A 13,890-nucleotide genomic window follows, 5' to 3' on the forward strand; every position below is an offset into this window, starting at 1 on the left:
AATAGATTGCTCAGAGAAGTGTATCAAATAGCAGGCTGGTCAGAAATGTGACTGGATGAATGTTAAGGGAACTTTGATAAAGAGAAGGAAGAAGATTATTTCAGTGAATTTGGTAGCTAGGGAGATTTTTATCTATTTATCTGGGGGAAAGACAGTTTTTTTTTTGTTTGTTTGTTTGCTTTGTCTTCTTTGTTTCTCTTCAAAAATAGTTTTCTTTCTGAAGTCTTAAGTGACTTTTTAGAAACCCATGGAATAGCTGAGGGCCTTGAGCACTTAAATGCAAGAAGCTTTATTGATAAAACAATGTAATGAGGGCTGGGACTGTGACTAAGTGGTAGAGCACTTGCCTGGCATATGTGAGGCACTGGGTTTGATCCTCAGCACCACATAAAAATAAATAAACAAAAATGAAGGCATTGTATCTGTCTACAACTAAAAATATTTTTTTAAAAATAATATAATGACTTTCTGGAAGTAGAAAGGAAATCAAATTAAGTAGTAATTGATAGCAGTAGCTATTGACAAATGCATTTAGTTATATCTCAAGTGTTTGAGTTCCTTTAAACATTTCTGTATAGTTTGTCTTTAAAAAATGTTTTTATTTTATAACTAGAGTAGACTTAATTCACATATAAGGCTAATGTATTTTATATTTTGAAGAAAAAGCAAAATCTGAGTTGTACATTCCTTTTTTTCTGTTATCCATAAAATAGGCCAATTCACTAAAATTTGGGTGTTTCCATTTACTGAGAGCAGTTCATTTTCACTATGAGGTTCTGGAAGTGGAGAGTGTATGTTTTCACGTTTATTTTAGCAGCTGACAGAGGGACTGGAAATTAACAGTAAATGTTAGTTAAATGATTTGAGTATTAATCTGTAGTTCCAGGTTTGTATTTCTCAGGCTGTTTTAGATGACAGTCAACATCATGAGACAATGGACCCCCACTCCATACAGCATTCACTTCATTTGCCTGTAGCAGTGTATGAGTACCTTTAGTTCTCAGTGTGTGGTCCCCAATCCACAGCAGCAACATCACCTGGGAACTTGCAAGTAATGCAAATTATTGGGGCCCACCACAAACCTACTCTGGAGGTGATGCTGCCCAATCTTTGTTTTAAGATTTCTAGGTGATTCTGAGGCATGCTCCAGTTTGGGAGCTACTACCCTGAAACAATAAAATGAATCTTGTAGAATTCTCAGAACTGGAAGGCAATTAACCTCCCCTACTTTCTTTTTTTCTAAAGGCTATGTGACCTTTGCAAAGAACAGTGGCAACTAAGCTGGCCACATTGAACGGGCTTATCCTGGGCATAGTATTTTTAGCTGAATCTGAGCTGATGAAAACTCTCTCTTCCAACTGCTATTATATGCAACTCTAAGTCAGTGATTTTATTTTAGATATATATTTTTTTTACCTCTACATTTTCCCCATTTGGCTTCAGTATCAGAATAATTAAGGAATTAATATGTGGCATTAGTTCTGGGGAGGTATATGATTCTTTTCCTGTATCCTGAGAACATTTTTGCAAACACTTTCTAGTTCATATTTTCTTTTTTTAATCAGGCAGAGACATTACAATTAAAATACCGTTAAAGTGATTCTGGCAAGTATTGCAATAAGCATGTTTTTTAATTAAAGGAAGAACAGGGGGATGCATAAGCAGCATCAGCTAAAGGGGAAAATTTCGTCCGATATCTATTTTAATTGAAATGAAAAGCAAATGGAAACACAGCAGCAGCAGCAGCCTTTGCCTGCCCGTGTGTGCGTGGCTCCGTCCCAGGTTGCTTGGTTTAGGTGTTCTGTGCTTGATTAATTAGTACCCAGTCAGAGCGTCCATTCCCTTTGCCCCCAATCCTTAAAGCCTGATTTATGCCTCACATCCCCCATGAATATGTGAGAGCTCAGGCATCTATTTCCTGAGCTGCTAGTGGATAGGATTATGGAGCGTGGACTGAGCTCTTGGGGGCTCTCGTTTGCCAGCCAAATTGATTTTCCGCCTCTCTGGCTGGGGACAAGCCCACCTCGAAGGCTTGCCAGGCTCTGCTCCAGTGGATCAGGCACAAGTCTAATCCGGATCTTTCCAACAAAGGAAACTGTGTGCATCCCCATCACAATGCAGGTTTCCGGATGGATGTGGCTGCCTTTGCTGGGTGCTACACTCCTGTTCTTCCTGGCCTCCTCCTGGCTCCCACTACCACAGCCCACAACAGTAGGGCACAGTGATGAACTCCAGCTCTGCCCAGATCATTCAGCCATACTCGTGATGGAGGCAGAGTCATATCTGTCCGTCCAGGATGGTGATCATCTCTATTCTTCAGGAGAAGGGAATTTCCCAGGTTTCCCTTACTATGATGTGACAATTTAACAATTGAACAGTAATGAGATACAGGCTGCTAAAAATTTTAAGAAGAAAAGCTAAATGGCCGTTAGTCAATGTGAGTAAATAAATGGGACGGTTTGCACCTTAAAATTCAGGTAGTTCAAGCTTTGAGTAAATGAAATATCTAGTCTGGTGATACAGATTATTTAATTAGTTGGGGTCCTCAGATCTCTGCCTGGTCTCCCTTCCATTCACCTCCCACCTTCCCTTTGCTTGTGATGGAGTCACTCTTTGAGTTCATCTTATCACCTGACACTATCTCCTCACCCAGCCTGCTGGCTCTGGCATTGCCTTGATCCTTCTAAAAATGACATTAAGTGTTTGACACTCTCATTACCACTTTTATAACCCTTGAAACTTTTCTTAAAGCCTGTGTCTCTGCAGCCTTTAATGTCTTCTTTCATTTATCTAATTCATTGACTCACTTTCAAGAATCTCTGCTACTTCTCCTCATTCTAGTCTTTAAATCTGGGTGTTTGATAGTCTCTTCCTCTTGTGACTCTCTGTCTTCATTCCACATTTCCTTTCCAAGAGACCTCATTCACTTTCACAGCCAACTTGCCATTTTTACTTGAAAAATATTTAGTGACGACATACCACATTCCCCATGTGCCAGGAACCTTTCTAGGCACTGAAGAAGCTATGGCTATGAACAAAAGAGATCTAAATCTTTCTCTGTGGAATGTACTTCTCTAATGAAAATAGTAAGTAAGTAAGCGAATTATATTTTTGTTGGATTGGCTTACTACCACAGAGCAAAATGTAGTGAGTAGAGAATGCACATTGAGGTGGGTGGGAAAATTTGCACATGGCAAGGGCCATTGCTATGAGGAAAGAAAGCAAGTCAGTGTGCACAGAGTACTGTGAGCAAAGGGTAGAATAGAGGGAGACTGGACCAGAGAAGGCAATACAGAAGAGGGTCGCTGGCTTTGACTCTGAGCCATCGGAAGATTTTGAGCAGAGATAACTGATATGGTTTACATTAAAAGGAAAACCAGCAACACTGGGTGCTGTTTTGACAGTTGACCTTGAAGCAAAGTAAGGGCTGAATAATCCAGAGATGAGATGAAAGTATCTTAGACTTTAGAAGGATTTATGGAGGTGGTGAAACGATCATGGAAATATTTGAAGGTAGAATGCATCAGATTGCCTGAAGGTTTGGTTGTGGGACAGGAGCAAAAGTCGACCCTATGGTTTTCAGAATGAGCAACAGATTGGAGTAAGCCATTCATGGAAATGGGAAAACTATGGCATGGTCCATGAGGCCATAGGGGGAGTTGATTTTGGATGTGCCAAGCAGAGAAGCCTGAGAGGCATCCAACTAGAGATGTTGGGTGTATGAATCTTGAGGGTGGAAGTCAGGCTTGCAGATATAAATTTGGGAGTGATCAGCAAGTAGCATAGGATGATGTTTAAAATCTTGAGACAGGATGAGACAACCAAGGTGGTGTGCACAGTCTGATAAGTGGCCAAATTGTCTTGGGATATACCAAGTGTTGGTTGGGATGATCAGAGAAATCAGATGGAAGGGACTAAGGAGATACCTGGGAGTTAGGAGGAAAATAAGGAAGATATGGTGCTAGGCAAGTGAGAGGAAAGAATTTCAGGAAAGAAGAAGCACCCAGGGTGTCACAGTCTGCTGGCCACTCAGGAGAAGTGAGGGCTGAATTTCTCAGCATGGTTGCCATTTATGACCTTGACAGGAACAGTTTTGATAGAGAAGACAGGCAAAGGCCTGACCAAGGAGGGTTCAGAAGAGAATGGAAGAAAAGAATTGAAGACAGGAGGGATGGCCAGCTCTTTTAAAGAGTATTATTATATGGTAAAACACTTAGGCTCTATTTTTTTCTGTGAAGGGAAAATAGAACTTTAAAAAAACACAACAAATTATTTTGTGGTCATTATAGAGGATGGTTAATTGTAGGGTTAGCCAAAAATAGGTTTTGATGTGCCTTGCAAACATTAGCTAGCTGTTAAAAGTCTCTTTTACTTCCCTTTAAAAGAAATAAAAGAGATGTTTAATGGAAAGAAGTGATTACATGTAAAAAGTTATGATCATTTACTTATTTTAGAGGGGAAGTAACAATAATGATGGTTGATTGATTTTTATAAAATTACTCAAGGTCACTTGTGGGATGTAGTCAGCTTTCAGGAAAGCAATTTAAGGGTCACAGTCAAAGGCTGGTCTCAGCCCTGCTCTTTATTTTAGCTTTCAGAAATGGGGTCGAGCTCTATAAAGTGAAAAGATAAAGTCCTCCCACTGTCCTCCCATTCTCAAGTCACTGTCCTGTGAAGCAGGCCACTCTGTATTTATTGTAAAGCAATAAAGCGTGAGGATAGAAATCTTGAGGTCTTGGTGCAGATCTGGAGCACATATAAGCTTTATTTTCACAAAGAGAAGCTTTCACTCTGCTTATTGCTTATTGTTTCAGGCAAAAAATAGCTGAATTCCTCATCAGTCTCTCCTCTTAATGTACCTAGATGCACTTGTATTTGCCACTGATGAAGTGGGGAACAGTTGGTTTTTGGCAGGGGTCAGTGATGTTTGCATTAATTAGTCCAACTGATAGCACTCTTCACAGTACAAACTATTCCTTTTCTTTGAGTAGAACTCTTCTCCCTTCATTAACAGCATTATTGGTTCTGGTCAGTAACCAATGTTTCAAAATTTCTAAAATTTGTTTCGGTGTATTTAATATTTTGCTTACTGCTATAAGGGACAAAGCCCAGGTTTATTCATTTGTCCACTAATCCTTATAATCTTCTTCAAATCCTTTTTGGAACGAGGTGAGGTGTATCTCCATTAACAAAATTAAAATAAACCATATACAAATAAGCCATAGGCAAAAGTATTTAGGTTAACACTTGTTTTTTCTTAACCCTAATTAGTAAAAAACTACCATTTGTAGAAATGGGTAAAATATGAGCTTTTCTATAAGGTGGCCCTAGGTTCTAGTGCTTGGCTCTACCTCTTCTGGGCTGGAGGAGGTCTGAGCTTCTTTCTCCAAGCCCATGTCATGCTTTGCAAAATAGAGAATGGGAGGTTGACCTTGAAGACTTATTTTAAAAGTCATTTCAGACAAAAATTTAAAGATTTTTTGGTTCATGGTAGTGCCTAACAAAGGTTAGCACCCTTGTTTTCCTATAGTCTAATTTGAATTGTTGACCATACATAGATTTTTCTCAAGTGAAATTCTAAGTTCACTGCAGCCTAGTTGGTGTGGGGAAAGCATGAGCTTCATGTCTCCATTAGTGTCAAATGTGCAGTTGATTGCACTCTTAAAGATGGGCATGTTCAAGGCTCTAGAGTGGGGAGGACCCTCAGTGTATACACGATTCTACCATCCACTTTGCCAATGAGAAAACACACTACACCTGAGTAATCTGAAGCCCAGAGATTTTTTGAGGGTCACTTAGAACCTGATAGCAGAGTCAAGATAGGAACTCAGAGTCTGTACCCCGCTTTTGCCACTTACTCATCAAGGTCATTTTGGATTTCCTGATTATTTGAAATAAAGAGTCCTGCCATGCAAATCCATGATCCAGCACTTGAACATATTTAGTTATGATGTCAATGAAATGTGACTGTGTATGAAAGTTTTAGTTAACATAAATATGTGAACCACATCAAAAGATGTGTTTTTTTCTCCTTGTTTTCAGGGGGATTCATATTGATTACTGCATTTCTAGGTGCAATGATAATGGAAGGGAAAATTAAAGTCAAAATTGCTCGTGGTTCCTATGGATGTCTGGTAATCAGAGTACAATTGCTACAGCATGAGTCTATAGACTGACAGAAGAGAGTTCCCTATTTTTGCATTTACTTACCTTACAGAATAATTTTTATGATGTGGTCCAAAGGGAAAGTCAGGACTGGTAGCAGTGAGATGCTAAAGTGATGGGACAACGGTAGCAATAGCCTGGGGAGCCGAAATGGTGAGTGTGATGGCAGCAGACTCCATTACATTAAGAATCCGGTAGCTATCAGACCTTAGAGCAAGGACCTATAAGTATCATTTTAATAACTTTCACCATAATTCTCTGAAGGAGGACTTCTTCCCATGAACATCTTACAGAAGGAGAAATTGTATGCCTGGATGAGGTCTGTCAATCTAATTGTGGCTGAACAGAAAGAGTCATGAGAGGTCAAGTCCAAATAAATATCTTGTGCCTGTTACTGATGGTGTGTGGCTTGGAATTTGTGAGTGAAGACTGAAAGTCTTGATGAAGTGAGGCAAAGAAAACTCAAGAAAGTTTCAGAACAGAAGGTCAGGGAAGAAGTGGCCTCTACATTTGACTATTGGTCAAACATTTATTAATCATTATCTCTGCACTAAGATGAAGGTTAAAAAAATAACTAAAGGCATCTTAGCCTTTTCCTTCTCTACCTCTCATTCCTCCAGAGTGTGATTAATCACTCTCAGTTGTTATTTCTGGACAGAAGCAATGATTCAACTCGATAATTTGGCACACTGGATATAGGAATAAATTTAGCAGGTTCGGGTCTTTGCTGTCTATAGCTCCTCACTAAGATTCACCGTGTAATAATGGAATCTACCCTTTGAGCCACTTTTTTCTGGGCCGAGGGGGGGGGGGAGAAGGGAGATACTAGGGATTGAACTCGGGAGCACTTGATCACTGAGTCATATCCCCAAGCCTATTTTGTATTTTATTTAGAGACAGCTCTCACTGAGTTGCTTAGTGCCTCGCTTTTACTGAGGCTGATTTTGAACTCATGATCCTCCTGCCTCAGCCTCCCAAGCTGCTGGGATTACAGGCATGAGCCACCATGCCTGGCTCCTTTGAGCTATTCCTAACATGCAAATTCAGCAAAAGAAATTCTAAGCAAAAGAAGATCAAATGCATAGGATTTGAGATCTGATTGAAAACCAACAGGCAGGTCAATATATTTGGAATATGTAGTAGTCAGCTTTTTATTACTATAATGAAGTACTGGGTGCAGGTTACTTTATATAAAAAGAGATTTATTTTGACTTAAAGTTTAGAGGCTAGAATTCCAAACAATATGGTGCAACCTTTTGTAAGGTCCCCCTTAGCTATTGCATGTGGCAGGAACATGTGCATATCTCTGTGTGGTCTCTCTCCCTCTTCTTATATAGTAACTAAGATTCAATCACAGGGGCTAGACGCTAATGATCTAATCGAATCCAATCTAATCACTTCCCAGTGGCCCCCCCTTCTAAACATAGCATGTCAAGTTTCCAGCCTCTTACTTCCATTAACATAAAACTTTGGGGTATAAACTGCTGCATGAGTTTGAGGGGGATCAACCATATTCAAACTATAGCAGAGCAGATGAATGAAAGAGTATATTTCAAAAGATGATGTTGGAGAGATGTTCAGAGATGGGTGGCAAATCAAGAGGGGTCTTTTGTAGCTCAGTATAAGGACTTTGAATTATTCTGAACAAGATGGGAAGCTGTTATAGGGTTTGGAAAAGAGAACCTCTGGTGCTTCCAATATAGTCACAACTTTAACCACTTCTGTACAGAGTAGAAAAGTATAGTGCAGTACGTTTGCAAACCACTTTTAGCAGGAAGATAGATTTAATAGCTTGTTCATGTTAAGTGTTTACATGTGATACTTTAATTATTTCAACATTATTGAGAAATTGTATATGACATGTAAATATTTTAAATCCTTCTGAAGAAAGATATTATAGAGATAAGAGTATCTTTTTGATATTGAATTATTTGCTCTCACTATTGAGAATAGTTTTATCTTAAAATTATATTTCTGTGTTATAGATAACTGGGACATTAGAGCAGAATGGTGTCTGAATCAGTTAAGGTTATGGGTTGTAAATAACAGAAGTTTAACTCTCTTTTAAAAGGAAACATATCAGGAAGGTATTGGGTAGTGTACTGAATCAATGGAAATCAGTTCGCAAAGCAGGCATAGAAACAAACAGGAATCAGGGCATTGGATAGGGAGGTGACAGGTGGAGGTCTCAGAAGCAGGAACTCTTCCAAGACTCTTTAGAATACCACCACTGGAATTAAGATTTAATCATTTCCTGTCTTTTCTCCCCCTTTGCTTCACATTCCTTTTGAAATTTTATTATGTGTCTTAAGCTATAGTAGGAAAAGAAAGTCTTGATTGGCAATGTCCCTCAAATCTATTCAATGGAGGCAGAACTCTCAAAGAAATTAGTGTCTATCATCAAAAGAAAGTATAATGGATGATACCAGTTAAAAATGCCACAAGTGACATTATGTTAGTCCTAATTGTATTACCTTTTATTGTAATTCTTTTACTTTTGGCACATTTCTTCTCTCCCTATTTTTTTATACTTGTTTCCCAATTTTTATAAGCTTTATTTTGTAAGCTGTTTTTATTTCTTGTTAAATGATAAAGTTAGAAGCCTTCGAATGCTTTGTTTAACCAGTCCTAAATTTCTGTATGTTTAGATTATTGTCTTGAAAAATATTACAAATGAAGCTTTAGAATGCCTTACTTAACTGGCTTAATAAAACATTGTTTCTATTCTTGAGTGTCAGATATACCCTAATATAGTTCTGGAAAAGAGTGTAAAATAAAATAAGTCTAAGTTCCAGAAAAAGTATATAAATGAAGGGGATTTCATCAGGCATTGGAACTGTCAAAAATGGGTGAGACATACCCTCTTAGGGACTGACTGTTTTCTCTTTGTCTATTAGGGGGCAAGCTGATTTTTATGGATCCAGGACCCATCCAGCTGAGGGCCCACTCCATCCTTGTTTCTGATGGTGGAGAACTCCGGATTGGATCCAAGGGCAAGCCTTTCCAAGGCAAAGCTGAGATCAAACTCTATGGGAGTTCCCACTCTATGCCCTTCTTTCCCTTTGGAGTCAAGTTTCTGGCTGTGAGGAATGGAACTCTTTCCTTGCACGGTGAGTGAGGCAGTTGACTAGAGGAAATGAAATAGGGCTCTGTATAGTAAATGTGCAAGCAGTAAAAATCGATGTATAAAAATGGAAAATTTACATCTTTCATCAATCAGTGAGCATTCATAATCTACCTTTATGTGCTTACAAGTCTTTGTGATTAAGCAAATACCAAAGAAATCCCCAGTGCCAATGCTTACAGTCAGTATGATGAAACTGAAGCACAGTAGATGAGTCATGTGTTTTGAGAATTTTGAAAGTTAAAAGACACTTTGCCTCTCCAGCTGTGCGATGCTACTGGGTATGGAGAGTGAGACCTCCTTTCCCTCTGCTTCTTTCATTTTTATCTTCTCTTTCCTTTTCCTCCTTTTACCCTATTTCCTCTTCTTTATTCCCTTTCTTCCTCCCACCCAACTTCCCTCTCCATTTATGTTTTCAGATTAGACTGCCATCAGTGTCTATTCAACTGCTTCCCCAAAGCCCTTCCCTCAGGGGGTGTCTAGGATCTCACATGACATAGAGCTTGCACATTGAACACATGTGAAATAAAGCTATTTCCTCTCTATATAAGACTGTCCCCACTTCTATATTATATAGAAAAGAGTAGCCACTGATGTGAGGTGTATAGTGATGTATCTATCAGAGAATCCCAGGCACCTCTGTGGCTCATCAATCTTCTCCCTCACCACCTGAGGTCTCAAACAGATTTCCCCTCCAGCATGGTGGTATATCATGGTTAAAATCTTTGCATAATGTCCCTGGCCTTTTCCCAGGGCCAAAGGTGGGTCTGATGACACTGAGGCTTTAGAGAAAAACTAATTTTCTTTTGCTGTCAAGTATGCAAAAGAGTGAGCAATGTGATTCACTGCTTTGTACCCAGAAAGTCCCTAATGACCCAACATTCACTCTACTTCTCAGAATAGTATAATTCACCATTATTAGGTGCATAGAAGACTCTTTTGGGGAGAGTGTATAAATCTAGATTTCTGGGTCTCATCCCCAGAGTCTGATTCAGTGGGCCTGGGGTGGAACCCAGGAATGTGCATTTCAATGGAACCTACATGTGGTTTGATTCAAATGGTCCCCTGACTGCACTTGGAAATTCACTGATTTTAGTAGTTGACAGTTGTGGAATCAGAAATCGGTTTAGTTCTGTTACTTTTGAGCTATGACTTTGGACAAATTAATCTCTATGAAAGCAGAAAACAGCCCCCATGCTGTGCTCATGAAGGGTTTCTGAGTATCTGGCACACAATAACACACAAGCAGTATTAGCTATTACTATTTTGATTATATTCTTTTTCTTTTTCCTAAATCATGGAGTACCCAGTACCAAATATATCATATTTTCTTTTAGGGGGTAAGGAAATGTTGAGGGGGCAGAGGCTTTTATTTCAAAATTTGGCATAGGGCCTGTCCTGCCTAGCAATTTTTGTCCTTATTAAATTTTGTGCCTATCTCTTCATCAGCTAGGAGAGGATTTAGCCTTGGAGATTATGAGTCAACAACATTCCCAGGCACCTTTTGTTCTGTTCCCACCACCCAGTGAATACCTTTAGATTTTAATCTCTCCGGGTGCAGCTGCTTTTCAGCACAGGACAACCACTGTTCCTGGACATGGTTAGAACCAAGTTCTTGGAAACCACTTTCGTGGGCCCTAGCATACTCAGAAGTAGAGCACTGCTCAGCAAATCAGGCCCTTTGCAGCCTTGATTTTGAACATACAGAAGTACAGCCACTGATGGATTCTAATTTAACTACTCCTTGGGTAATACTGTTCCCATCCTCTCTCTCCCTTTGTGTTCTTCATTATTGCCCTTTGTAACCCTTCTGCTCTAGCTGATTTTTATCATAGATTAAAATGCTAAGCAAACAGGCTTTGCTGTTCAGTTGTCACAAGAAAAGCTGGAGTTGAAAGCACATTTTATGTCTTTCTATAATTGATGAAACTTGCACACACTCATGTATAGAAGACTTTCACCAGACATTAAACCACCCCTTCTCCCATATACAGCTGTACAGGACAGGGGATGTTCTGAATCTTGGGTGGAGTTCAGATTATTTAGTAAGCTCTGTCACCTGCTCACTTTGATGTGTTATATGATGAAAGGGTTGTAGGATTCCTCCAGAGTAAAGGTCTGAGGTTTGGGTGGTTGTAGTCAATAAGGAAATTTCACTCTTGCCTTTTGCCTTGGCTGTCCCATCTGCCAATCCAGCTTCACCACCTCGAATAGAGTGCCAATCACTTGTCACTTTTCAAGGGGGTCGCTGTCAGCCTGGGCAACTTGAATTTTTGACAATGTAATTATGGCTCTTGCTTCCACAGTGGGAGGCTGAGCAGAATGGTGGGACTTTTATTGATTGTTCAGCAGGGAAATTTATCAATGTCTCTCATTTCATTTCCAGTTCCTCCCTGAGAAATTTGGTTGACAGTTTCTTAGGAGAAAAGCAGTATTACGGCCTTGACTGGACTTCTGTCTTTGTCCTTTTCAAGAAATTACAAGATACAGACATTAAATATAAATGGAAATTTCCGAGAAAAAGCTAGTATGTGGGAAATGATTGAGGAAAACACTAGTGCAATTGTTATGATCATAAGAATTTAGTAGAAATAAATAAGGGAAAAAAGCAATGTAAGTAAGCAAGTTTAGACATGGCTGGTTTTCTTTCTGTAAGTACCATGTTGTCTGTATTTCACAGTTCTTGTGAACACTGTACTGTATTCTATTATTTTGGTTGCTAAAGAGAATAAGGCTGTGGTTAAGCACAATCCAGTGTGCACGGAGTAGGATGTGTATGTAGAAGTGTGTTCCTGATTAGTGATTTTCAAACTGTGTTGCATGGAACCCAAATGCTTCCCGGAGGGCCTTTCAGGGTTCCAAAAGCTGAAGTATTTGGAAGTCACCTTCTCACTCCATTACCACTCTTCAAGGTCCATAGAGCCATGTGAGAAGATGCGATTTTGCTTTGCAAGGACCAGGAAGTGTGGGGTGTGTGCACCTGAGTGCTCATGCATGTATGTGTATGTGTGCTTGAGTGAGGATATGTTCTGGGAATCATCGCACCCAAAGAAAGATAGTTCCAGAAGAAAAGTGTTGCTGGGAAGACAAAACCCATAGGTACCCTCTAAGTTACTTCAACTAAAATCTTAAGATTTTGACTTTTAATTCAGGATCTAATATTTCAAATTGACTGAAGATCGTAGGGAGGAACAGTCATCTTTGGTACAATATTTACTATTGTATAAACTGGAGCATAAAGTTGAAGTCACTTGTCATTTAGGCTGAATAAAATGTGTGTGGGATCAGGCAAATGAAAATGCCTATTAAGTTCCTGGTACAGAATCCGGAGCATAGAAAGGTCTTATCAAATATCAGCAGAGATTTAAAAGATTGCTGAAATGTTTTCTCTAATTGGACCCCAAATTTGAAAGTTTGATGTTTCCCAGAATTTTGAAATCTCTCTTTATCCAAGAGCCATTATATACTCTATTTTTTTTTAGTATATATTATGGCTTTCCTCCTTCCTCTCCAGCGATCTTGGATTTCTTCAGTTCAGAATTGAAAGGATTTTCTGCCTTCCCCTAATTTTATCACCACAAAAAATTAGATGGGATTTCATGGGAAACAAGCTGGTATGGTGTGTTAATTGGCTGCAAGGCTACACAAATGGGAGAGGTACATTTTTAGGGATGTTTGGGAGACAGAATAGACTTGTTTTTCTTTGATCACTATCATTTTCCTCCTCCTCCCCCCACCCTCCTCCTGCGTATATGTATGTATGTTATAGGAAGTTGAACCCAGGGTTACTCTACCACTGAGCAATATCCCTAGCCCTTTCTTTATCAATTTTTATTTTAAAATTTAATTTAACTGTTTTTGTGTTGCAGTACTAGGGATTGGACTAGGACATTACACATTCTTGACTAGCAGTCTGACACTGAGCTACATCCCCAGCCTTTTAATTAATTAATTAATTTTGAATTTTGAGATACCATCTCACCATGTACTTGCCAGGACTGGCCTTGAATTTGCAATCCTCCTGCCTCAGCTTTCTGAGTTGCTGGAATAAAGGTGCACCACAGTTCCCAGCTTCATCCATATTCCAATGGATATTTTTTTACTGTCCTTTAACAACACCTTGGGCTGGTACTTTTCATTTGCTTTCCCATATTACAAAAGTCAGGTTTAATGAATCCAGTTTAAGCCTTCAGTCTTGTACTTTTCAAACATTCCTTTCTCCCCCTAAAAAGCTGTAGCAGAGGTGCTTGGAGTGGTAGGCGTGCAGTCTGCTGCTTCATTCTTCCTTCCAACTTTCTTGTTGTACATTCTCTTGCTGTGGGCAAGTAGGGGAGAGGTAAGGCAAGAAATTGAACAAGCTTTTCACTTAACTGTGCAGTGTGTGTTCTTTTGGGTGTTGCTACCTCTCTGGATAACACTGGCTGATTGTTGATTCTCTCTCCTAAGGTGTCTGCATGACATCATTGGAGCCTGGTAGGAGATCTTCCCAGGGCACAGTTTCCCAATCTGGAAAACCCACCAGGGTTTGTAATATTCTAAGCTTCCACCGTGGGGTTGGTCTTGAATGGGGTACCAGAAAGTTGGTTCAGGTCCGTCTACCT

The 13,890-nt window shown here is 39.5% G+C and overlaps 1 protein-coding gene across 1 annotated transcript in view; it reads left to right on the top strand.

Annotated features, from left to right (window-relative positions):
• The window catches only part of Pkhd1 (PKHD1 ciliary IPT domain containing fibrocystin/polyductin), a 432,276-nt gene that overhangs the window by 129,604 nt on the left and 288,782 nt on the right, over positions 1-13,890 (top strand). Inside the window, exon 36 of the mRNA XM_027938269.2 lies at positions 9,063-9,275. Within this exon, the coding sequence (XP_027794070.2) occupies positions 9,063-9,275 (213 nt within the window). The remainder of the gene's footprint in view (positions 1-9,062; positions 9,276-13,890) is intronic.

This window comes from Marmota flaviventris, chromosome 6, assembly GCF_047511675.1.
Source record: "Marmota flaviventris isolate mMarFla1 chromosome 6, mMarFla1.hap1, whole genome shotgun sequence".
NCBI classification, from domain to species: domain Eukaryota; kingdom Metazoa; phylum Chordata; class Mammalia; order Rodentia; family Sciuridae; genus Marmota; species Marmota flaviventris.